Source organism: Betta splendens, chromosome 1 (genome assembly GCF_900634795.4).
Source record: "Betta splendens chromosome 1, fBetSpl5.4, whole genome shotgun sequence".
In the NCBI taxonomy this organism is placed as follows: domain Eukaryota; kingdom Metazoa; phylum Chordata; class Actinopteri; order Anabantiformes; family Osphronemidae; genus Betta; species Betta splendens.
The window spans coordinates 4,437,588-4,464,128 of NC_040881.3; the positions used below are offsets into that span (position 1 = coordinate 4,437,588).

The 26,541-nt window shown below is 41.7% G+C and overlaps 2 protein-coding genes across 3 annotated transcripts; both read right to left on the reverse strand.

Moving 5' to 3' along the window:
- Positions 1-2,045: 2,045 nt before the first annotated feature.
- LOC114863274 (toll-like receptor 2) lies at positions 2,046-5,431 on the reverse strand. Its single transcript, XM_055507479.1, is given in 4 exon segments — positions 2,046-2,904; positions 2,906-3,908; positions 3,911-4,007; positions 4,009-5,431. Coding segments are annotated over 4 exon segments (2,373 nt in total). The 5' UTR covers positions 4,717-5,431; the 3' UTR covers positions 2,046-2,339.
- A 140-nt stretch (positions 5,432-5,571) lies between these two features.
- Positions 5,572-26,468, reverse strand: tmem131l (transmembrane 131 like). Of its 2 annotated transcripts, none has more exons than XM_029149994.2 (34): positions 26,280-26,468; positions 25,505-25,578; positions 22,460-22,503; positions 19,707-19,778; positions 18,421-18,544; positions 18,209-18,325; positions 17,341-17,445; positions 16,142-16,216; positions 15,140-15,293; positions 14,673-14,731; positions 14,482-14,587; positions 14,249-14,351; positions 13,546-13,690; positions 13,235-13,411; positions 13,087-13,156; positions 12,870-12,993; positions 12,708-12,777; positions 12,506-12,615; positions 12,325-12,394; positions 12,047-12,180; positions 11,817-11,959; positions 11,541-11,727; positions 11,155-11,340; positions 10,799-10,948; positions 10,158-10,695; positions 9,910-10,019; positions 9,617-9,786; positions 9,328-9,534; positions 9,150-9,225; positions 8,794-8,900; positions 8,579-8,708; positions 7,844-7,914; positions 7,625-7,758; positions 5,572-6,129 (listed from the first exon to the last, which is right to left on the reverse strand). In XM_029149994.2, the coding sequence occupies exons 1-34, from the start codon at positions 26,401-26,403 to the stop codon at positions 5,821-5,823; spliced, it is 4,575 nt and encodes a 1,524-aa protein (XP_029005827.1). In that variant the 5' UTR covers positions 26,404-26,468; the 3' UTR covers positions 5,572-5,820. The 2 variants fall into 2 exon arrangements, with proteins under 2 accessions (XP_029005827.1, XP_029005819.1); XM_029149986.1 differs by having other exon boundaries at positions 9,328-9,537.
- Between the last annotated feature and the right edge of the window lie 73 nt (positions 26,469-26,541).

Below are 26,541 nucleotides of genomic sequence, written 5' to 3' on the forward strand. Positions count from 1 at the left end.
GCAGTTTTGACTTTTAAAGGGGAACACTCTGAACTCCTCAACAGCAGAATGACATTGATTTTCACAAAAACACCACAAACCATGAAAAACAACAGCCCATCTCTATGTTCCGCAGACTCTCTTTTACTTTGTGACACTAAGTCCGTCTCCTTCAAGGGAACAAATATCAAGTTTTAGTCAAACAGGATGCAGCTTAATACACAGTCTGGGCTGTAGTGAGTTCTAATGGGATTCTATCTACAGTAAATATAAACTAAACATACTATAACTTTATTTGAAACAAACAAGCTTTATTATTTTCATTTTATTATTTGTGTATTTTAAAATCACAATTATGACAAATCATCACCATCATTATTAATTATTTACATTATAAATCATTATTTATTTATTTAAAACGTTTTCATTTAAAGGAGTAGAATTAAATGACCTGTAAAGGACATTTTTTGAGTTTAATTTATAGCTCAATTCATGACATACTGTTTTATTACTGAGCCCAAATAAATGAGTGCACAGAGCAGATGAAAACACAACATCATACAAAGAAAACTCCCCTTAGAACCTATGAAATATGAAATAACCACAATCTGCAGCTTCATTCTCACGCTTCAGTTTCAGTTCAGCTTCTGTGGCTGCGAGATGCTTTTGAATTCATTTGCATTGGTTCAGCCTTTATCTAAAATCTTTAGAAGCAATAAAAACTTTATTACATACCAAACACAAACACAAACGTTGTTTTGGGCTGAGCTGCAAAGTATTTGCAAATGAGGCGACGCAGCCGGTTTACTGTAGATAAGACACAATCCACTTTACTGCACATCGTGTGTTACTGCACCAGCGCCTCACACGCTGAACCACAAATCAAAGAAGGTCAATAACAAAAGCGACGATTTGATGCTTTTATGTCGCCCTGATGAAGTTGTGCACTTCACTGGCTTTTACTGGATCCCGCAGACATGTGTCACTCCGCACATATGTGGTGCATTAATGTGTGCGTTATCAGGACTCCGCTGGCCTGTCTGTCATCAGTATCCAGGCGCCTGTGTTGATTCTAGGGCTAAAGATCAATAGCAGCAATATGTCAGCTCTCAAGAGGCTGACAATGAATTACACACGCTTTTAGGCACACAAGCACATGGACACACACCAAACACACACACACCCACTCACCCAGCGTTGGGCTGATCTACCAGTGGATGCCTGGAGCAGATCAATAATCAATAAGGTGCAGCTTGTTTACACATTGTGATGCTTTTGACCTTATGCTTTTTTACAAACGTCTTTGAACTAAACATTCGGTTATATTTGTTAAAATATAGATTATGGATAGACACTGTCTTACAGCTGACTGGTGACCTGTATCTCCGTTAAAATAAAAATAATTCAGCTCATATTATTGTATTGTTTCAAATATATCTTCTATTTATCTCTTACAAATAAACCACAATTTATTTTAAGGGATACTTTCTATTTGAACATTGCTTCAGTCCCTGGAGACAGTTGATCATATTCATTAAGAAGTAAATATTTAATAGGACATACTGTATATCAAAGTCTATCTTACTAATTTATGACAGCTTTCACAGATTCATAGACAGACAGAAATAGATCATCAACATCTGCACCTGAGCTTAAGTGCTGCTGCTTCTTCCTATAGCCACTTAAAGAACTTTTATTTGATTCGATGATGACTTTATTAAAGGTGGGTGTTTTTGTAGCAAGTAGTGAGGGTTTGAGTCATTAATTCTCCATTTAACTTCTCATTATACAGTTTTGACCACAGCGTCATTTTGTGGTACATCAACAGCATCAACACTTTCATGCTCCAGCTGATTTTAATTCATGTTTTTGTCAAACGACACATAACTAATTTGTCATTGAGAACAGTTCCCGGTACGTTTCTGTTTGTGAAGCTGTAAATATCAAGTTATTAATGATGACTAATAATGAATCAGCAATAAGCCTGAGACTGTACATTAATGGTTACTGTGAAACAATATTGCCCTCATGGGGTGAAACTGCATAAAAACATCTGGGCATCTGGGCTGCAGATTCAGTGACTTTAAGAGAAATAGTCGTAGCAGGTTAGTTGTAGATTTATATAGAAACACTATTAAATGATTTTTACTGGTCAACTCAGCTATTCTCTCTTAAAGCATCACCGCCCTATTACCACATCAGCAAACTGTGTCTTTACTGTATTTAGTCATGCATATTGACACATCTGAATAGTACATCAATACCTCCCTCGGTCCTGTCACCCTGCATCTAAAGTAATAATCTTAACATGCTTATTTATTTTACAAAAAATGATGTTAACGTTACCACAGACAGACATATTAGTCTGTATTGAATCCATTTAAGGAGACATTATCAGCCAAGGGTGCATTAATAGCTTCCCTCAAGCTTTGCCAGAACCTGGGCATCAGGCCGTCGTCATCAGGCCACTCCAGGTAAGTTCTGGAGTTCATGACTCTCCGCAGTTTGCAGAACTTTTTGGGTATCGCGTTCTTGTCAATAGGCTCCAAAAGAATCAACACGACTGCATCGTCGTTGTGGTCGAACAGTCTGAAGTGGGTGTAGTCCGGCTCGTACTTGCACCACTCACTCCTGACAAAATGCTGAGAAAGCACGAAGAGCGTTTTATGACTCTCCTCGATGGCGCCCATGATGTTGTCCAGTATCCACCCCCCGGGGACAAAATCTCTCCTGTGGAGGCAGAGGCGGAGGCGCGGCTCGGACTGCTCCAGCTCCGGGATCAGGTGCGCTTCCACCCAAGCCGAGTCCATCTCGCTGTAGGACACGAAGACGTCGTACCGGAGCTGCGGCCTCGCGAACCGGGGCTTCCTCTGGGCTCTCACCCAGGCCCAGGTCATCCTCATGTACCACAGAACGCTCGAGGAGCAGACTCGCGGCCAGGACGGCCGAGCAGAGCAGCGCGCAGGCCGAAGCCATGTGACACTCAAACAGCGGCAGCCTCACGTCCGCTGCGCTCCGGCCCTGCATGATGTAGGGGGAGTCACAGGCGTACGAGCCCAACTCGTCTCCAATTCTGACTCCATGAGTGTTCACGTCGCGCGTCATGAACGCTACAAAGTCACAGGAGCAGACATAGGTGTTAGAAGCTGCCTTCAGGCTCCTGAGGCTCAGATAAGCATTGAGATTGTTGCTGCCAAACGTATGTATGTTGTTGTTTTGGATCAGAAGAGATGTGAGTCGAGGGTATAAGGTTCCATCAGGCAAACTGCTGATCTTGTTGTGAGAGACGTACAAGTCAGTGAGGAGAGGTAGTTCAATGTCGAACACGGTCAAGTCATTGTTGGACTAATCCAGGAGGCGCAAACTTCCCGGCAGACACGACGTCACCTTTGTTAAATGCGTCGATGACAGGTTCAAAAATCGCAGGCTCGGTGGCCAGAGACACGCGTCGCGCATGCGCTGAAAGGCGTTTGCGCTCATGTCGATGGTTTCCAGCGCCACCAGTTTGGAGAAGAGCTGGCTGTTGATGGTCAGCAGGAGGTTTCGGCTCACGTTGAGCGTCTGCAGACGCCGCAGGGCGCCGCTGCCGTCGCACATCATTTGTCTGAGGGCGAGATCGCTGAAAATGTTGTCGCTGAGATCCAGAAACTCCAGCTTTGAGAACATCGTGGCGGCGGCGCAGGGGACGGCGAAAAACATGGAGTTGATCAACGACACCCTCTTCACAGCCTTCATCATGGGCTCCATGAACACGAGGGCTGGAAATGAGTAGAACTTAGGAACCTTGATGCTTCTGAGAACCACCTCCGTCAGGTTCATATTAGGAACATACCAAACTCTGCTCAGACGGTGAATGAACGTGACCTCTTCAAGTGCCAGCAGAGACACGCGAGAGCCTGACAGCAGAAGAAGCAGCGCGTTGCAGGCATCAGGGTCATGGTGACATCTTTCAAAATAAGACCAGCAGTGATTTGACTGACAGCCACTTTGAGCAGGAACATCTGATGAATTGTGGTGATCTGCGTTTCAAATGAGCGTCAGCGTTGTGTTTGGATGCACAACGTCAGACAGTATGACCTCTACAAGCGCCTGGTTGCGGTCGAACAGGCTGTTCAAACCAAGAGTCACACGGCTAATTGGCCCAATTTGTCTAAAACTGCCTTCTCCATAGTCTGAAAGGTTCGTCCCATCAAAAAAGAAATCCTCAAGACCGTTAAGCCCTGAAAAGACTGTTGTTCCAACAGACTGAAGGTGATGTCCTCCAAAATATAAGCTTCTTAATTCCTTCAGTGGCTGGAACAGTTCGCTTTGTCCTAGCGTTTCATATTCGTTCCCCAGAAGATTTAAGCACCGAAGGGAAACAAGGTTCGTAAACCATGCGGGGGACAATGTACGCAGCTGGTTCATGGACAGGTCCAGGCTCTCCAGGTTAGACAACGGGACAAACGCCAGGTCTTGGGTCATTTCAATTCTGCTGTTACTCATGAGCAACGACTTTAAAGCACCAAAGGTAACAAAATCGTCATCCTCTAAGATCTGCAGGCTGTTGAATGAGATGTCCAGGACGGTGACGCTTGAAGGGGCGGCAGGGACGACCTTCAGGTTGTGTCCCGAGCAGTTACAAAACGTCTCATCACACACGAAACACTGTGGTCTGGAACCTGAGACGCTCAAATGCAGCAGCAGCAGAAGGACAGACGTGACAAACGGTTGGTTTGTCATCTGAAAAACAAACATGAAAGTCAACAATCCGGCCTTTTCTAAAATAAAATAAAACAGCCAATATTCACACACAATATGTAATAATCATGTTGAAATGTCTTAAAACAGAGGCTAATTTAAAGTTTTGTCTATATGTTTTAGATAAGAATACCAAAATCCTCGAGCTGAACTGACAGGTGGTAACAAGTGAAAATTGTATTTATAATTCTTGTCCATCTGACTGCACAGAAACAGATGAACCTCAGTTAACTGCAGTTAAAATGGTGGCTCAAAATTTGATTATGACATAAAATCAACAAAACATGAGTCAATATTATAAAAGTATCGGTGCATTTGCTTTAATTTCATGTTACATAAAACAGTGAAAGACAAAGCTGAAAAAAGGTGAAATACCTTAATGAGGCAGTTGTGCAAGCAGCTAAAACACCTCGTTCAGCAGAAGAATGGGAGAAATGTGTGTTCACGAATTTAGATGGTTTATGCATCATTTTGTTTGCAAATTTTTGTCTGGGGTCTCATACTGTTTGTTCTGTCACACAGGGAAGTTGTCAAATAGTAACGGTTTAGAGTTTCCTGACGAAGCTGAAAACTCAAGCAACAGGAAGGTTGCTGGATTGTTGGGTTTCACAGTTGAATTGAGAGCAGACAGAGCTAAACAGAATGTAGAACATGAGGTTGAAAACACCTGCAAGATTCAAATCCTTTGACATCACTGCACAGGAAGTGGAAGTTGGTGAACCAGCATCAGTTTTAGACTCAACCTGCGTACGTGTTTCATTACACTCATTTATGAATAAATGCACTGGTGACTGTCTTCGCTATAGAAAGTGTATATGGGTCAATTATAGAATTCAATAAAAGCCTGAGATGTTCAAGTACAAAACCTTTTTTTAATTTTCTAGGATCAAAACTGCAAAACATCTAGAAAAATATACAACAAATGCTTAACTTTTCACAACATTTAACATTTGAGAATGGGAACATAAAAGAAAAGGAATATTCACATTTTCCCCAATAATGATAAAACAACATTCATTTTTATATCCTTTCTTTTACATATCAATGTTTTATATTTTTGCAAATATTGTTAAGGTCTGCCATTTTGTTTGCTGGATCCTTTTAAACGTCTCCACAGTAGCCGGAGTCGTTGGAGAGCTGCGAGTTGGAGCTGCGGTTGGAGGAAGAGTTCCATATGTCCAGGTTCATGTGTGGGCCGAAGGGGTTGAAGCTGGAGTACTGGATGGGTCCACAGGGGCCCACCGGGTCCCGGGTGAAAGGGGAGTGGGGAGGGCTGATGGGCGACACGGGGGACATGGGGGCCGATCGTTCAGACTGGAAGTGGTTCGGGTAGTGCTCGCTCTGAGGGGTCCAGATGGATCCAAACAGGCTCGACATGGGGGAGAGGCTGCGGGTGCCAGAGAGGAATGCCTGTGGGCCACGAACAGAGGAAACACATGAACTCCTGCTTCATCGGTCACCGGTTTGTCTTTTGTAAGCTACTATACAGACGTGTCTAATGATTTTCCCCAGACTCTACACTTCACGGACTCTCTAACCTGTCAGGGCTCTGCTACTACTGAACGCTGGGCTGTCTGCTCCCTGCGGTGTTGAGCTGGCTGCTCGCTCTCCTCTTTTAAAGCTCATCTCTCCTTTTTAGCAAAAACCAAATGACCTGTGTCTAGTAAAGACTGCTAAGTTTCTCCCCATCAGCAGCAAAAAAAAAAAAAAGTAAGAAATTCTGTCTTCAGGTGCTATGGACATCTGGGGAGCTTTTCTGCAGGTCATAGTCTATTTCTGGTTTAATAAAGTTAAACGTAAAAGTAAACAGAAAACCCTTTAAACACACATTTCAGCTTTAGGCAATATTTGTAGGGCTTAATTAAGAAACATTGGAGCCTTGACTTTTACTGCATTTGCACTTGCCAGCAGAGCAAAACACAATCGTATAAGACTGCAGCGTGGTCTAAGATTTTGAAAAATGTATTTTACTGAGCAATCATGTAATGTAGCTTTGGAGAAGAGGATTCAATAAATGCCCTTTTCCAACAAATACATTTTAAATGTCATTACACAGCTTGGTGGTAATTGTTAAAGCCAGCATTTTAGGAATTAGCTGCAGAACCTTTAACATCTGGAACTAAACAGTGATTACATACGGAGCACACATCACTGGCTGAGATCAAGTACTGTGACGAGGCAGAGCAGCAAAACAAGAAGGCGAGAGAGGTTTTTAACCACACCTTCAGCAAGACAGGGTCTATTAAACCCCATATTGGTTCCTCATTTACATGAGAGTGAAAATAAACTGACTTCTCCTTTAACTACATGACCAAGATGGAACACTGTGGCTTTAGAGTCTGGGCTTCTGTGTGTTAGTGTGTGTAGTTTTATACAAAGTCTGGTTGTTCACTTGCATCACAGGTATTTGTTAATGCGAATAATGACATCTTTCATGAAACCCAGGCTATAATTTTATGTAAATCTAGTAATAAAACAAAGTTGTGTAGGACACTGCAATAAAATTAAACATTAACCAACTTACTGGATGACCCACTGTTTCTCTATATAGTCTATAACAGTTAAGGCGTCATGGAGACATTTTTTAACACCAGCAGTAATTTGATTGACAGGTGATCTGGGGGTCAATGAGCATCAGCGTTATGTTTCGATGCTCAGCATCCAATAATTTAATAATTTAAATTTAATTGTTTTTGTATGCAATAATAATTAGCAAGTTCTATTTGCCAGAAGGAATGTTCAAAAGTAAGCTGATTGTTCCATTATAATGATTTTATTAATCCATTCTGTGGCTTGTTCAGAAATAATAATTACTGGTTACTGACTATTATAAAAATTGTTCCCCTGGTCAGCACTTGGACAACGTGGTCCATTTTACTGTCTGGGTTTGGTGTTGAGTTGTCACCTTGTTGCCCACACAGGCTGCAGAGTCCCAGGTTGAAGGGCATTCCTGAGGTTGTTCCTCAGTCCAGCCGGCCTGACTGCTGTGTGTGTTCCGACTCTCCTGTCTGGGAAAACCCCTTGGAAATGTTCCATTACCTGCAAAGTCATTAGCCCCAAATTAAACACGGTGAGTTTGACTCATGCTAATGTTTAATTTTAAATTTGGTAGATTTGAATGTACCTATGACATGTTCTTCCCCACAGTAGGCGTACTGACTGCTGCAATGACTGTTGGCACTACTCCAAGAAAACCTGCAGAACAAAGAACATGTGATTCAACAGTTTCAGGGTCAGATAAAGCGATAACGCAGAGCTACTCAAACACAAAAACTGCAGCAGCGCCGTATAAGTAAATATTTAAACAAAACAAACTGTATTGGTTAACATATTCTGTTTCTCATGAGCAATAACACACTGTTTAATTATTAACAGTTTATTCATCTTACTTAAAAATGCAGCACCGTCAGTTTAAATCTAATGACAAAAACCTAAAGGAGTAAAAGTGTGTTATGTAATGTTTCTCACAAATCCAACATCATGTATAAATAACTAAAGCGCAGTTTTTATTGTTTTAGAATGGAACCATAATTTTTCTCCCATTTGTGAGGCCCATGATAGTGTAGGATAAAATGTAAACATAAACCTTCACTGTTCATGTTTCAATTGGTGTGTTTCGCCATATGGGGGCAGAAGATCCCCCAAAAGCTGAACATCATACCTCAAAAACTATTATAATGCAGAACCGATTCATTTATGTCTCATCTGGATAATATTGACTCCTAAAATATCTGTTATTATATAGAAAGTAGCTTTACACATTTTCTCTATATTTCACTGTTTTCAAGATCAGCATGCATTTAAGTGCAAATTGTTTCTTTCTAATTAATACTCATTGGTGAAGCTTAAACTACTGTACCCATTGTATGGCCTGGTTGTTGACTGAGGTATGTAGGGCAGCGCTTCGGTGGTGTTGTATCTGAACTCATTGGTGAGGGGGATGGATGGAGCCGACCACGTCTCTTCAGGAAAATACTGTCCTGTGAGGTCTTGAGCAACAACACAGAGAGGCATTTATTTTTAACTTAAGCTTTCCTTAAAACCGCATTTAACAAGAAGTGTGTCTGGCTTTACCCATGTTCCAGTCCACTCCTGCAGCTACAGCAGCAAAGCTTGGAGCAAGGTTTGGTGCTGTGGAATCTGGGCTTTGGCACATGTCTTTATGGTACAAGCTGCTCATGCTGAACAGGGCAAAGACAAATGTTACAGTTACAGATGTGTGTTAATTTGACATGTTACTTTCAAGAGCACTGATCACTTGGCTACTGTAAAAAGTAACAGACACAATGATGGCTAAAGTGAATAATATCTAATCTAAACTAACAACAGATTTAAATAACACTTCAAAGCAACCAATAATGAGTGAATGGATGAATGACCACTGAAACTTTTAGCTTGTTGTATCCAGATATACATATTTGCTGATGTACCTTAGAGCCTTGTAACTTGTATTCATTGTCTGGTAGCAGTCTCTCTCTACTGGGTAGCCGTACTGCGTGCATTCCCCTGAAAAAAAACATTACAAATTTCAAATGGAAACTCACCATTATATACTAAAACCTGTTACTACCTGTAACTACATATTACATCACAGAACAGCATTAGTACTTTTTCTAGATGAGGTAGGGCAAGCGTGCGTTCGAGCATTGTGGTCCTTCTCTCCCTCCATGCTGCTGGCACTGCTCCAGCTGCCCCAGCTCCCTCTGCTGGCCCTCACGCTTCCAGAAGAACTGCCAGAGTCTGAGCCCGACTCGCACACTCCACCACCACGATGTTCCATAGGACACTTTCTTCGAGGGCGGGCGGGACAAACGCCTGCTGGTGAAATTAATATCAACTGTTCACATCAACTGTTAAGTCACTGTAAGTGCAGATGAGAAGCTGAAAAAAAACCCACCGTTCTGTTTTAGGGTGTTCTCGACACTCTGTATAGGCTTTGGTGTTTCTGACTTGGAACTGTTGCAGCAGTGGTTCCTGTTGTGGGTGTCATTGAAGTTACGATCCCTTGTTTTCCAATCGGGTTCCTTCTCCCTCTCTGGTATCACTGTTACATTATGCTCAGGACCGCTACAGAAAAAAAAAATAAGACAATATAAAAAAGTGTTATTGTCAACAGTAGCATTTATCGTTTAATTAATTTAACTGTGCAGCAGTATCAAAATAATATTTATCAAGTCAAGTGTTTCCCACCTAGAGACATTTTCTGTCTTTCTGCGACTCCTCTTTCCCTTTGTATTTGCTGGTGCGGTGCCAGGCTCTGCGCTCTGCAGTTTCTTTTTCTGGCCTTTTTCTTCTAGCAGCTAGAAAGACAAGAATATAAAGTATTACTGGTTATGTATTCACAAAACCCCATGACCCTGTGTGCCTTAAATCAATAGGGAAGGAATGCAATTATTCTGATTAAGTGCTGCTGTGGTCATTCGAAGCACTGTCCTTACCTCCAGTTCAGAACTGTCCCTTTTTTCAATCTTCGCTGCATAGCTATCGGAGCAGCTCTTCTCTACAGGGCTGCACACCAACAGACCTGCCCTCAGTCCATTATTATCTGGGAAACCAGCAGGTATTTCCACAGGAAATATAACTTCAGCTGGAACTTTATCCTCTATAGGTCTGTGGGAGACTTCTTGAAAGTCAGAGGACATCTTCTTGTTCAGCTCACTGATGAACGACGGTTCATTGTTGTTGTTGCACACATCAGGATCTGGGGTTACAGGAGCGTCCCCTGTCAGGTCTTCATGCTCTTCATCCATTGCTGCACCACTAGGTGCTGCTGTGGATGAGCTAGGCTTGTACTTGGTGTAATAGAGTGAAACCTTGTGCTTCTTCTGTGGCTGAGATGGGGCAGTTGACAAGCCTTTCTTCGATGACTGAAGACGTGTGGCGCGGCTGTTTGCTAAAGCTGGAGAACCACGTCCCTTACCTTTGTCAGAAGTGTGACAGGTGTCCACATAGCTCTTACAACTTCCTTTTGGTTTACTGCACAAAAAAAACAAGAATACACAGTTTAACTGTTGCGTCACTAACCATTTAACACTGCAAAGAATATACACTGGACATATATAATACTGTAAACACATACTTTACTCCATTGGGAGTGATATTGTTGATGGAGCCATTATCCCGAGATATAACAAAGTTGTGGTTGCTCCTGATACTGGGTGAGGAGAATTCATGTAGAATATACTGAGCCTGACGAAAAGCCATCAGACACACGCCAAACAGGGAGAAGCTAAGAAGAAAACACATGCAAACATCATCACAATATACAAGACTCAACAAATATGGTAGTGATAAAAATTAAGATTATTTTATACTTTGATGTTGCTGCTTGTAGCTTATTTCTAAAGACACAAATGATTGTCAAACTTAAAACGATTCGTTATTTCACATGAAACAAAAAAAGTGAAATTCTGTAACTATTATTTAGACACTAACCATGTGAAGATGAGAGTAACCACCCAGAAAGATTCCTCCCAGCTGGGACCAGGAACCACTTGAGCACAGAGAGGCAACATGTGGTGTGGCAGCGTCACATTGAGGGTGAAAGGGAAGGAGGTGCCACGTGATGTCACCAGCGTGAGGTCTCGGATGACCCAGGAAGACGTGAAGTCTGGGGTGAACCTAAGGAAACAAGCACGCAATGACAACAATGAAGGGAGAACAGACCATGGCGATAAAAAGGACATTTCAAAATAATGCAAAAGGATGTAAAGAGGAAGTGATGCAATAGAAAATGAAACAACAGAAGTGAGAAGTGCCCGTTTCACTTTTTAAATGGCAGCAGTACACAGCAACAGTTAATTCTAAATAACTGCACTCACGCTATGGTGATCTCAGAGGAGGTGTTGTGATTGAGGCTGAAGGAGCGACACTGCAGCACCTCAAAGCCAAATCCGTGGCACTTATACCCATTGATATTCATCGACAGGACGGTCAGCGGGAGGTCGCCTGCATTCTCCACCTTGAAACTTTTTCTAATGGCAAAGAGTGGCTTGTTGGTGCGCAGACCTGGGAAAGCACAGAGATGCTGAGCCATTTCCAATGAGAGAACTTGCTTCTAATAGAGAAAGCTACTGCACAACAGTTATTTGTCCCACCATCACGACACTCCATTAGGGTTGACTGAGGAACATTGAAGCGCAGAGAGGCTCCCTGTCCAGGCAGTTTGCCTCCAACTCTTAGCAGCTCTTTGGCCCCGTGGCCCTGAACCATAACCATGTCAAACACTGTCAGGTTGTTCCTGAAATACAGTTAAGAACGGTTAGGCCTTCATTTCCTAAAGATTTGCACACAATTAAAAAACAAAGGGCAACGTATGCACTTTTACCTAATGATGAGAATGGTAGTGGTTGGCTTGTGTTCAGATGGACTAAAAACCACAGCAACCTCTCTAGCCTCCCAGGGCTGCAGCAGGAGACGCAGGACACCTTCTCCTCTAATGAGGCCAACAGTCTCACTTGCCTGGACACATATGACAGGTAACATAAGTAAGACTGACACTGCAACAGTGTCAACATTGTCCTTTATTGAATCAGTAATGTTAGCTGAAAAATACATGCCATTGGTCACAAAGCACTTATAGACAGGAGGCTTTTTATGAATTACCTTGAGAGGTGAAGGCAACAGGGAAAATGCTGTAGTGCTAATGTTGACAGAGAGAGGGCTGATATTAAACCTGCCAATCAAAACAAAGAAATACTGTTACAAAGTGGGAAGATTTGCTCAGGCATTGGTGAAAAACTAGAAGCAAAACTGGGATATGAGACATTTGCTGCCCATTGCCTACCATTTGGTCAGGAGGTCCAGAGCCTCCAGGGGGGCAGGGTATCGGGAGAGGATTTGAATTTCCACAGAAATTACTGAAGATGAAGGATTCTTCAGTACAAATGTTTTCACCTTTGCCAAAGAGACATGTTCCATTAAACACAAGTTCTAGGCATCTTCCTTAAAAATAAAAACATTACTAACATACTAAAAAGGCTTCCTACCTTGCTCTCATTGACATGTGTGGCACCAAAATCCAGAGAGGATGACATCTCTACAGGGAGTCTGGGCCATCTGACAGAACCAAAATGATTCTCTATTAATCAAGCATTGTCATGACCAGCTTCAAGGGTATAAGGCAAGTGAAGGGAGGCAGCGTGACTGACCTGCAAGAAAGTTTGTCTTTGCGGTTCTGCCATCGAGAGCAGAGTTCAGCAGAAAGCTTGCTATCTACGGCCCAGGATGAGGGGGAAAAGTCTGGGAGGAGAGAGCGCTGCCATTCTGAGCGACCTGAATAGATAAGAAAAAGGGAAACAACAAACAATAAACAGAATCATATTGTGAACTGTTCTCCTACAATGATTATCACTTGCTATGTCTTACCTTTTTCAGACAATCTGAGAGGGCAAGGCTGCCCACATTCTTGCTCTGCTGTAAACACTACTTCCCCCTGCTAAAATGAACACACCGTCAATTACATCTCCTGTATTCTAACTTTAAATCTATACACTACACTAGAGATTCTCCTTACCTTGGAAGAAGAAGAAGAAAGTTCAAAGTGTAGGGGAATGCGCAGAGCAGAGCCCAGGCTAGTTTTCAGAATAAGGGTGTACAGCTTGTTGACAGGCAGAGCTCCGCTGAGCACTTTAAGGGACAGGATCCGCCAACAGCCCTGGGGAACTGTCAGTGGGCCACTGAAGTTCATTACCTGACACAGCAAATATTAATAGCAAACTATTAGTCCTTGTTAACCACATTATTCTGATAACTACCTCAGATGTAAGTGTTTGTGTGTTAGGGTTAGCATTCATTGCTTCCCATCATGACAGTAGAAGAGCATACCTTCATTACTCCCTGCAGCTTCTGAGGAAGACTGACATTAAACACAGTGAGAGGCAAGTGCAGGCTGTTCGTCAGCCACAGGTCCACCTGGTTGCCTTCTCTTTGTTTCATCTGCACCAGGTTGGACAAATCTCCAGTGGTCCATCTGAAGAAGCAAGAAAAATGACACCATGACGAATCAAATGACACCACAATACTCAAAATCACTAACAAAAGTTGTATATCCATCATGTGACAATGATTCATTACTGTGTAAAAAGTATGTTTGCTGACTTGGCAGTAGCACAAGTGTTCTGTTGCTACTAGTGAGCATCAGGTGGTTGCACAATCATCTCGCCCCATGCTTGTTTCGTTTATTTATGTTTTGGATGTTTAGCGTAGCGTCACTGTTCAAAAACTGGAAAAACCTGTGTGTTTTATTTAAGGTTTAGAGAGTCAAACTCTGAATGGGGCTTTTGACGGTTTTAATATTCAGTAAAAAATAAAACACACACACCCTAACCCGTTCATATAGTTATAATAATAAAACAGATTCATTAATTAATAAAACTTATAATATTAATATTTATAATAATAGTTTCATTAATCAATTACCAAAACAATCATTAGTTCCAGTCCAGTATATGTATATTCCATAAAGAAAATGACAGTCAGTCTTTTACTACAGATTGTTTAAAGATAATGTAAAAACCCTCCACATCACCTGTTTGTGATATGAAGACCAGGGAAGCTGTAGGTTGTCCTGTTTCCCCAAATCTTTAGGCTGATATGACTTGTGCATTTTCTCCCATGTCCTGGCACTGAATCTGTTAAGACAAAACAGTTTTTGTTCTAATCTTTACAAACATATTTGGGCCAAATGCTGTTGCACTCAGAAGAACATGAGGAAAGTACATACTGTAATGATGAATTGTTTGAATTGAAAAGCACCTTTACCTCTACAGGACAGGGTGGCCACTTCAGTGAAGTTTTTTGCTTCTGGTCTCAGAGAAACCTGATGAATGTCCAGGTTGACCTCAGCTTTTGACAGCACTTGCAAGTCCTGCAGGAAGTTGCAGTAAAACATCTTGTCAAAACACAAATAACGGTGCCAGAGAAAATGACAAGGCAGCACAAAAAATGCTCACCTTTACATAGAGGTCCTTGCTTCCAGAGTTTAAGATATATACTCCTATTTTGGGTTCCCCTGTAGTTAAATAAATACAAACAAATACAAACAAAACAGTGTCTAAGCACCAGATAACATGAAGGATGAATATGAAGTAAATCCCACAACATGATACAGTAGAATCTAACAAATGACCTTTGAACCAGTTTTGTTAAAAGAAGAACTTACACTTAGTTACAAGTTGCATACTTTTGGTTCATTATTGCAATTTAATAAAAATGGCCGCGAAAGCACTTAAAATAAATAAAATAATTCAGTTCACACTTCTGATGTGGGTGGAAAAGTCATTTAAACACCTCAATTGTGTGGTCCATCACTGACATGAACTTCATATTTATTTATGTTCATTCACACATTCATATTGAAACTATTTGTTTTCATCTTGCAGTGCTACGCGACAAAATTGCACCTCACAGCGACACCCACCTCCTGCGGCCTGTCCGGCGCTGGGGGCCACCAGCAGCACCAGAATGTGCTCAATAATGTAAGGCTTGAGCTTGTCCAAATCAGCAGGACGGTCCCCACGCGTCGACAGATTAATCTGCAAACTAAGACGCTGCTCACTATGGAGGCAGGACCCCTGGGACCAGACAGGAAAGCCATACCAGTCACACACCAAACAGAGAGTGGTAGGAAGCAAAAACAAGGAGCAGTTACAGTGAGGAACAAGAATACGAAAAGGTGTTGAAATATAATAAATGACTGGGCTGTTAAAGCAACAATGGAAAGAAAAAAAAACAACGCTGATATGCCTGGGTGAATCACAACAGGATGATGTGTAGATGCCCTTGCCTGCAGTTTTAAATCTAATCCTTTCAAAGTCACTTTCTGTTTGGCTCATTTAATCTGAGAGCAGATTCAACACTGACCAAGCTAGAGCACCTTTGTTAGCCAAGTCTCATGAAGAAACTGAGAAGCAGGTCTTTACATAATCTGAGACTCACAACAGCACCACCTGTGCAACAAGACCAAAGTGTGATTTCAGCTTTTATCACAATGACACTATAGTGATGCTGTCTTGCATCATGTGTATTGCACCATGTGAGCCTTGGGAGGCGCACATCAATTAAAGAGTCTCGTGAGAAAGCAATTACAAGTCTGGCAAGAGATCTCACCCTCCTCAGGGGTTTGAGAGAATACAGAAGGCGCTTAGATGAAGAGGCCGGCTGTGTGTTAGACTAACCGGCCTTCTGCTTAGAGGAGTAGGGGTGAGCATTTAGAGAAGTGCAGCTCGATTTTTGCATAATAGGAACAAACTTTAAAAAAACAACAAAAAAACAAAAAACAAGCTAACCGCTATGTGCCAGCAGAGTCAGCATTAACATATGTATAAATACACCCGCTGTGCTCTCTCCATATATTAAAACAGACTTGGTGATTTTGATAATTCTGTCATATATGATAGGGATTTGGATACCAAACAGGTACCTGTGTGTTGAGCAAATTCTTCGGTAAGCTGCACTCCAGGAGCAGACCCAGTATAGTGATGTTGGAAGCATCTTCCTGCAGGAGAAACAACATTACATATAACACAATCAGGAACAATCTACGCAATGTTGATGGTTAAACTTTAGAAACTTTACGAAGAGCACAGTCAGTGAACACTTCCCAGTTTTCTGTGACAACAGCCCAGACATCATATTAGTTATAGTGTAACTAAGTCTTATAAATACTTTATTTAGTGATTCAAACTCCACAAAACCAATATGTTCTACATGTGGTCAATGGTCGTTAGGACTTTTCTGTACTAATTACTAGGAAAAAATTAAATGTCATAGCAATTATGTCTAAACCGGGATGAGTTTTTCTTTGCACCCAAATTGTTTTTGCATTTTGAGACGCCTATTGTTACATAAATATGAAAACATTAATTAAACCTGCAATTTTTTAAATTAAAACTTTTATTTTAGATCTATCATTATCAAATGTCCAACAACCAGACAAGACATTATCAGCTTTAAAAAATAAAATAAATAAAAAACATAAAATATTTAATTTAAAATGGTGGGAATTTAATACGTGTCATGTTTAACAATTCGAATTTGGAGGAAGAGTAGTAACTAACTAAGGCTGAAATAAGTGACAGTAATAGGTATACTGCATGCAAAGAATGTTTTAACCATACGTTGGGGAGTATGTTGAGTGGAGAAAAAGGCTGTATTCAGCATAAGCAGCCGTCTGGTTGATTGTGAGAGTCTGACTGCACTTGGCCAAGATGACATTTTGCAACTGCCACCACACTTCCTGTTGTGGAGGCGAGGACTACTTTCAGATAGTTTATTACACATTTTCACTGTTACAGTACTAGCTTGTTTTTTTAAAACTATGCAATCATTGATTTTTGTTTTTTAGCGGAAATAAATATTGGACAAACCGGATTTAAATTTTAATCACAAACTGTCTATGGTTACACTTTACAGGCCAAAATATAACAGAAGGTTCTGCACGATCATTCAGTAAGTTCTTGACAGCAACAGCTTGTCTGTCTGCATCACAAAGCCTGTGTGTGTTTGCAGCTGTCTGTTTATCAGCGAAGGCAAGAAGGAAGGAATCAGCTGTTTCCAATGATGAGCTATTACCCTTGTGGATAGTCTGCACAAAACCAATGGCCACATTCAAATACATACCTGAGTTTGGGTCAGCTTAATGCTCTGTATTTGAGGGAATATTAACAGACTATCCTTGTTTTGGACAGACTTTAATGAACCCTGGTAAACTCCCACACCAGACACCTGGAAAACAAGCGGTTAACACTTAAAAGAAGAGTCTCCACACCATGTGTATTATATTAAGCCCAGGAAGTCAACAAGCAAACAAAGGAGCACGGTCACTAGAGGGCCTGAAAATAACTTCAGGAGCTACTAGCTACATAGTTATAAAGTATTAAACAAAGAAAAATGTTGGGTTAATCACTAAAAAGGATGGAATGCCGAGATACAGCTGTTTTATTTTTTAGTTAAGTTAGTCAGTTGGGCTGTAAAACAGGGGTAATACTAGTAATACTACAGTTAACCCTACCACTCTAAAACACTACACAAAAAGCAATTGAACAAAAAGTGACTTAGACAACAGATAAATAAGAAAATACAATGACTAAAACATTTTCATTATGTAAAGGGAGTGCCACTGTTCGAGGTGGTGCGTGAGAATCTAAGTAGCTGCATGCCATGGTGTTTTTCTGTGCCATAGTGAAGAACTCAGAAAGCCCTGGGTGCACATTTAACAGTAGATGCACAAAACGTTTGTCACAATACATTATTCCAAGGCTTTTAGAGTAAATGTTATCTTTTGCTCTGCTCCCAGTGTGGACAAAGAGCCGAATTTTTACATGTACAGATAGATTCTGAAGCTGCCAAAGTGGTGGCAGAACCAGTAAGGGTAGAGAGAGCCTGGAGTGAACATAAGCTCAGATACACCAGCTTAAAGCATTTAAGTGTACGTTTAAAGCTGTCAGGTGAAAATGCACTTGACATGCAGCATATTAACACAACTGACCTGGTATGACAGTAGCCCGTGGGCTGATGTGTTTATAAATAATGTGTTTTCTAGATTGCCCTCCTCAGATGGGAGGAAAATTTGTTTAAAAGATGCCTTCCCTCTGGGTGGGATCACCTAAGACAGGAAAAAAACAAGATGCACAAATTATGTGGATACAATTTATTCTAAACATCATTAGTTGAGAATGAGGCACATGCGCGGACACTTACTCTTCTGTGAAAGGAAGGTATGTAAAAATGCCTGCTGGATGTAAACATTGACAGCAGTGTTACAGGAACTTCCTGGCTGGGGTTGTGTATATATATCGTTTCAGCTCTTGGTAGCCCCAGCGGCCTGCAAAGATAGACAGCAGCATCATAAATAATTGTGGTGTCTGGGCTTTGCCTCTACCGAGTTTTATATATAGTGTCATCAGCATGTGAAAACGCCGCCGTTTGCAGCATTTAAGCTATAAGTCAATGTTTAAAATCAGAGATCTGTAACTCTGAGGCAGAGTTTTAAAAGCTGGTATTTTGCAATCCTCAAATATGGGGAAGCTGCAGGAGAACGAGCTTTGTCAAAAGAAAAGCCCTGTTATCACATAAAACCACACAAAAACAGGACAAAGATTCATTCACTGGATTAAACCAATCGTCCTATAATTCAGGCTAACCTCAGTGCAATACAATACTATACTCAGCAATAAATGTTTATCTCTGAATTCTTTATGATTTAATTCACCTTGCATTTATTGGTCCCAAAGTCTGTGTCCTTTAATTGCATTGCAATAATGCATTGCTGTTAGTTGTGTTATTGTGCTCATAGAGCACATTTATTCTAATAGCAGTCACCAAAAAAAAAAAAAAAGAAAGATCAAGGACTTGAGGATGCTTGACATGCATTTTCGGTCATTAGAACTGAATTAGTTTGATGGAAGAGACCCTTTTTGCTAATCATTAGCATCTTCATTTCAAATCTTCCACCAAGCTTTAACCGAAGCATTTTTCATTTCCTGTTTGTCTGCGAGTCTTTGATTTTGCTTTCACTTACCATCTAAGACTTGGTTGAGTGTGCAGTGTTTCGGACTGTATGAGATTAAGTAACTGTAGGTTTTGACCAGCATTCACAAACAAATTTTTGGGCTGGAAATGGAGAAACATACTCTTCCTAACTACATTAAACACAGTCTGCAGTAAACATCCTCTATAAGATGTGCAATAGCAGCTTATGCCATGTTTAGTAAGTCAACATTATTATTGTGCATCCTTTGCTGGTTAACCCCCAGCCCCAGTGCGATTCCTCGCAGAACCATTCCACCTGGTGTGACATCACTATTTTTTTTAACTCTGGTAGATAAGTGGGAGGTGTTGTCCATGTGACTCACAATACAGATATAGCAAAATTGGGTACAAGGCATTTGTTCTTGTTTTGCCTTAAGGAATTGCACTTCTCAGTTCAAAATAAATACTATCTTTATTAGAACACATGATCTTAAAACAGACCGGAGAGTACTTACTGCATCCCAAACTCCAGCAGTGGAGGCTGAAAATGCAAGGGCCTCCCAATCTCCCTTGCATATGGAGAGGAGCTGGTGGAGAGAAGAACACAGGGTTACCACACGTACAATAAATGACCATCCCTCAAGATCAAACATGGGATTGAAAGCATTGAAAGCATTAAATTTACACACACCCCCAACCTATAAAAGCGTCTTTTTCCAGTTGACCATTTTACTAACTGGTAAGTGCTTCATAAATTCCTATTTTAACAAAAAAAACAACTGTATCTCTTAACTGTAAGAAAACAATGTAACAACTAACAACCAAAGAGGGGAGAAGAGTACTTCAGATCATGGAATACAATACATTCATTTATTATTCTAGTACTTGTAGATTACATGTTGTACTTTCTACCTCAATTACATTTCTGGACTAAAAAGAGGTAAAATATGTGTTATTGTGGACACAATATTATTGTGAAAAAAGCTAAGAGTTATTGGAGCGCTGCTGCGGAAGTCAAGGTGCAGGAAGTCAGATTGACATCAACTCAACAAGCTGCCACAGCATGCGGAGGGACTGACTGGGTACAGACCCATCAGCTTATTCAAGTATTTGTGGTTAATGTTAAACAGAGCAGTTCTTATCGCTGTAACAGTGTCCATGGTGTCCGAATAATACAGTTAATCCATGTGACTAACATTACAATGGGCCAATTCATTCCCACGACTCAAAGAGAAGAGCTGCAAAAAAACACAATCATAGTGTCTTCAAGTTCAAAGCCTCCTAAAGACCAAATGTTTGCATTCCCCTTTTTAGCTCTTCTCTAAACGGGGAAAGACAGGTGATATAAATTTTGTGGCAGTTTGAAAAACCACAAATGCACGATATGGGTGTACTATAAGGTTCCCATGTCCTCCTATAAGAACATGAAGAAGGATGCCATCTGCCTTGTCATATGTAACCCAGTATTGGCTAAATTGAAGAGAGCCTTCCCTCTAGTGCAGCACTGAGGTGTAGCCCAGGGGTTCTGTCCACTGCCATGGTACAAAAATAACAAGTTATGTTTGGTGCTATTTGATCCTCTGGATACAACCCAAACAAAGTCAATGTTAGCAGTGACCTCAACCACACTCCAGTAGAGGTTAGGACCAGGGGAGAGATTAGGTCAACTGCTGCTCACACATTTGTAAAGGACCGGTAAACTACAACAGCAGAGCCCCATGATATTGATAATTTACTAATGCCTCGTTGTAGCAAAGAGCAGTTTTGTGCTTCAGAGGCATTTGGAAATCATGACATTAAAAAAAGCAATGTTAAAGGTCCAGGAAAAGAGCCCTGACATAAAGCTGGCACAGGAAAAGTTATCATTAACCTCTCTATCTGCAGCCTGCGCTGCTCTTTAGACTGAGAGAGTGTTGTCAGGTCTGCCAAGTGGCTGATAACCCAGGCATGAGAGGCCTCACCGCCCAGAGCTGTGGAGGTCTGCAGGTCAAACACTGCTTCACAGCCTGCTTTGCATGTCACCTCCCTGCTTTTATAAAAAGATGTAGCACCACAAAGTCGCAATATAGCAAATGTTCAGTGGATGGATAGCAGATGAACCAGGGAGGCGAAGAGGCTGGTGTTGTTCATGCTCAAACACGTCATACAGAGAAGCCTTAAAAATGTGTGCTCGCAACAAACCCGACGTGTGTAATTACCACACTTTAACAAAAGGAAATAAATATTCAACAATAGCAAATAGAGCTTCAAAACTTATAACCATACTTAGACTGGGTTACTGAATCTTTGTTTGTGCATGTGTGTAAGAAAAGCTCCATTTTGCAGGCAGTTCATGTTTTGCTAGGTTGCACGTCTCTCCTTTGAGACATTAAACTGGCATGATACTGTCATGGCTGGTTATATTAGGTCAGCTCTGTGAAACAACTCATCAGCATAGAGTTACAAGCATCTACAAGAGCAGCTCGCAGTGCTGGACCCAACATGCTGGGATACAAATTTCAAGGTATGAACAGATAAGTGCTGGGAATGAGTGGCAAGCTGGCCTTTTTACATTACTAGCCGCCACACTAGCTTCAATTCTAAAATGTCTGTGACTAAAATGAAGTAAAATAAACAAGGTCCAACATTACTCTGATTGTTATTGTACAACCAACTGTTGACATTTTGCTGCAAAATAAATTATGAAGAATTTTCAGCAGCAACAAAAACATTGGGGAAAGAGACCTCCCCCTTTTTTTCCTTTCAAGGAGTTCTAAAATTAGTCAGGAATTTGGTTCTGTGCCTCTCTAACACATGACCCCAAACTCTCTCTGTCACACACGCCTTTACTCACCAGCATAAACAACATTGGCTGCACACAGAGGAAGGAGTTAAGGAAACACTCAGTCTTTATCCGCCTTGTCCTGCCAATATACAACGTCTCACCTTGTAAATATCGTTCAGACTTTCAGACTTTGTAACAGAAAGAATATGTTCGCATTCCATTGGAGCGCCTTTATTTCAATTACCAGTTCACGTTCTGTATCCAACCATTTTCTGGTGAGACATAGGTAGGCCCGTTTTCCTGTTCACAAAACTTACACCACAGATCCGCTTTCATTCTGTGTCTACTGTATAATTATAGTCTGCGCTGTACAAGAGGAACACTTTTGTATGATGCAATCAGTATGTTGGTTTGAGGTTTGTTGGTAATTATGTGGCTTGGTGGAAAGTCTCTGTTCCCAAGTGCCACTTGTGAACACTGAGCAGATTAAGAAAAAATGCTCACCTGTCATCTAGTGGAAGACTCTCTCCTCTGTGCTCCTTCTCCACCTGACAGTCAAAGAAAAAAAAATGTTAAAAAAATAAGAGACACATCTTGGTTTAGAAATACACAATATCAGGAGGTCTCCTTGTATGGGATGCTGCTTTCTAGCTACAATGACGACTTTTATTTTGTGAAGAGTCCGGTTTTAGTAGGCAGAAAATATGATTTAGCTGTAAATAAATCCAAAATGACCAAGCAGAGGACTGGAATAGTCTAGTGAAACTAAAATTGGCATTACATATTTTCCACCCAGACAGCAGGCATCAGTTTCTGTCAGCGCTGGCATGGTACACTGTGGTTCTCATGATAAAACAATACCGGTGCATGCAGAATTACTAAAGGAATAATTAAGGTGCTAAAACAAAAGTTGTCATAACTGATAATGAAGCAACAACCTGGTAAAAACCTTTTTTATTCATGATAATGACGATAATATTCATGATGCTTTAAAAATTCCACAATATGTCTTAATTAGTTATGTTAAACAGAGAGCAATAATAAAAAGTAGATGTCCCTCAGGCATAACTAAATATTTATTTAGCCAGTCTGCTGATGCACAATCATAAAAATGAACATTTGGTTGCAGTAGGTCCATCTACTGTTGTCTACAGGGTTCCTGTGGACTACAGAACATTAACCACACATTCTCTCACTGAAACAAACTGTGACAAATTAAATGTACAGAGTTAAAGAGTTTACTGCTATTAAGAGAACATTCACTAGTGCTTACATGACAGCTGCCTTTTTGGTGGTGCAATGGCGTGGCTGGGATCATACCCTGAATTGAACTGATAATGGTGTGTACACAACTCAGCAATTTCATCGTGAAAAAGGGTCGATGTGCACAGTTTTATCGTTGTGTAAAGACACGGTACAATGTGGCTTGTTAAGCAGTTAACTGAATTTGGACGGTCCTATCTAGACTGTGGTGGGCTATGTGCACCATTCATAGCCTTCACAGATTCAGTCAACAAATGGAGAACATGCAGTTTCCATAGGAACAGGGAGAGCCCTTCTGGCTACAGCATAGTACCATGATAACACAACAAAGCAACACCAGTGGAAGACGTGCAACAGTATGGCAGTGGTCAGTGCATCGTGCCCATGGATTATCATCTATTATGCATTTTATCGCCTGTTTCATCATCACATCATTAAAACTGTCCTAATTAAGCTCCAAATTCAGCCAAGCACCTTCTGTAAGGACAGTGCATCTTAACAACAGTGAAGAGCTTTGTGTCTGTTTGTCAACTAAACAAAGAATCCACGATGATTCTACTGAAGTATTGAAAGATTTAACCTCTGTGGTTACAGTGCATTAAGCAATTGCAGGCAACACCATAAATCAAAGAGCACAGCTGCTTTATGACAGTAACTCAATAACAAGATTTTTGTAGTGCTGCGATACGCTACCTAAATTTAAAGGCATTCCATTCTTTTTATTTGCTTGGATCTACGTTAGACGCTGCTATTTTAACTATACATTCAACATTTAACCTACCAATTTAATTAATAGCAATATCATCTTTTGGCCAGAAATGAATGCCACAATTATGGGCTGAAGATTGAAATGTGACATTAGATGCATTCTCCTTTTATTGTGCATTACATTAATTGCAGCACGTTTGAAGCTTAGCGTGTAAATGTCCTAAGTGAACGAGAGAAAACTGATTTTCCAGCTGATTAGGCTCCACTATCACAGAACACATGCCGCAGCGTGTTGCAGCAAGTGAGTCATTAAAACAAGAAGAATATTCTGACACAGCACCGCACCGTTTGCAAAGGATCAGGAAACATTAGAAATGACTAAAAGGATTTAAAACACTTGTGACACAGGTTGGTCAACAAATTATTAGGTTACTGAAAAGCCTGTTCCTAAGTCTAAAGCAAAACACAAAGCCATAGGAGAACAGATGCAATTACACAGTGTACATATGCACACAAAATCTGCTTAGTGATTACGTCTGATGTCTTGATTTAATTTTAGCTATGCATCACACCACATTACATTCAATCTACTGCATCACCACTTCAATGAGACAGCAGGAACATATGGCACAAAACCAGCTGACCACCAGCGGGTCCGGAGTGAAGAGGAGAAATGTTCAGGTCATGCTCTATTTCACAGAACCGATGTAACCGAGACAGTCACTCCATTCACTGCTGCTTATCTAAACAGGACACCTAACAATGTCAACATTTCTGCCATCTGCCAATTGGTGTGCAAGGTAGGGATGCGTGGAAAAACACCTCCAAAGCCCTTCCTCTCCAGATTTACCACATAACTTATTTGCTCATCTGTTTATCCAGCTAATGCCAAAAATGACCTTCAGGGTTTAATTAATGAATTAAACCACCCTGCGTTGTCTGTTCATTGTAGGAGCTGCAATGAGAAGCCTGCAGAGCGTGTTTTGGTAACTTTGGTTTGCAGAGGCAAAATTACCTACACCACCCACTTATGTGGTGTACAAGGGACTGCTGAAAACGCCACACCTCTCTCAGGTAACATGACAGTCAGCTGGGACCTCATGACAGGTTATCAGTAAACACTGAACTCCTGCTGTTTGTCCATAATTACATAATGGCCACACACACCCACTGGGACGCAGTTAAAAAAATGCAACTCAGACCCCAGGACAACTTAGAAAGCAATACATGCAAACCTAAGGTGACAGTCCTGCTAGCTTCCTCCTGACCTCCACAAAGAAGGAAGCACATGGCAGGTGGCTTCCTGCTCTATCTGCTTTATTGCAGATTTGTGTGGGTATTAGAACTATAAGTGTGGAACTTTGCACATAAACGACTAAAATGGCATCACTGAACTAGCTGCAGAGTGGAGCCAAACACAACGGGGCTGCACCAGCCGCACACGTGTTCATTCTTCTGGCATTTGTTGGCCTGTTGTTAGGTGGTGGATGTTTCTGCATGCTGTGTATTAGTAACCTTTAATCCTCCCCTCGTCCACACGAACACGCCCGCGGAAGGAAAAACGAGGGTTAACGTTACCTGCAGCGGGGCTAATGGGTCTGCATCCTCCGGCTGCCAGACCTCGACCACGCTGGTGGACATCTGACTCAGACCTTTGTGGGAGCAACAAATTGAATTAACGGGAGCAGCGACAGTCTGCTGGAAATGCACCACGTAGTGTTGAGAAGCCACGTTACGCCTGTATTATTAGCCATTACAACTGAATAAACTGAAACCAAGTGGAGAGGAGTCACTCGAACAAGTGAGGAAATGGGACCGTCTCGGCTGCCTGACAAAGGCTGCGTGCTAACTGCTACACTAGCGTTAGCTCGGCGGCTACGCGAACTTGGAAAACACGTCTCTCCCCTGGCTGGAGCACGAGCGTCCGTTCGCCCGCGTGCGTGCGGGCATAAAACACCGCTTACGCGTATCGCGGCGCTAACTGGCGTGTACGTGTGCGTTTTGAGCCCCGATAATAGATTACTTCCTCGCCTGACAAGTTGCCGTTTCGTTTCAACGCACAGCAGAGGAAACTGGCAGCTAGCATGTACTAGCAAGCTAATAAAACATTAGCTACAACCGTCTTCCAAGTTGGTATAAAGAAAAAAAACGCCCAAATGGAAAGTCATAAATGCATTTAGACAGTGTCTGTGTTTTGGTGCTTGTTAAACAGTCCCGCTCGCCGCCGTTTTCCCAGCGCTGTCACGTCCACCTAGCTAACTTGAGGCACTTTTCTCTGCATCGCTCGCGTTAACGGTGACCCCCCCCCCCACCGCCGCCACCACGCAGGCGGAATACAGAGCCGCGGACCCACCTGGCAGCTGAGCCCTTCCATGCTGGACGTAGGGTAAAAGCAGCTGTAATATTCCAAGTAGTATATTAATCCACGTCTTCCTGTGACAGTGGCTGCCTTGTTGGAAGTCCTGTAGCCCCGCCATGCTGCCCGCTCAGCTAGCAGCCTGACGACTGTTTAGTCGGGTTGTCTTTCTCTCCCGGCAGCAGCAGCAGCTCGCGCTCGCTCGCTCGCTCTCTCTCTCTCTCTCCCTCCCTCCCTCCCTTCGCCACACTGTGCACTG

Excerpts from the sequence above, each read along its gene's own strand:
- tmem131l (XM_029149986.1), bottom strand. The coding sequence starts at position 26,403 with ATGGCGGGGCTACAGGACTTCCAACAAGGCAGCCACTGTCACAGGAAG. Across the intron at positions 14,588-14,672 it reads GCAAGGACCTCTATGTAAAG|GACTTGCAAGTGCTGTCAAA; the intron begins GTGAGCATTTTT and ends AACTTCCTGCAG. Across the intron at positions 10,020-10,157 it reads GGGACAGTTCTGAACTGGAG|CTGCTAGAAGAAAAAGGCCA; the intron begins GTAAGGACAGTG and ends TTGTCTTTCTAG.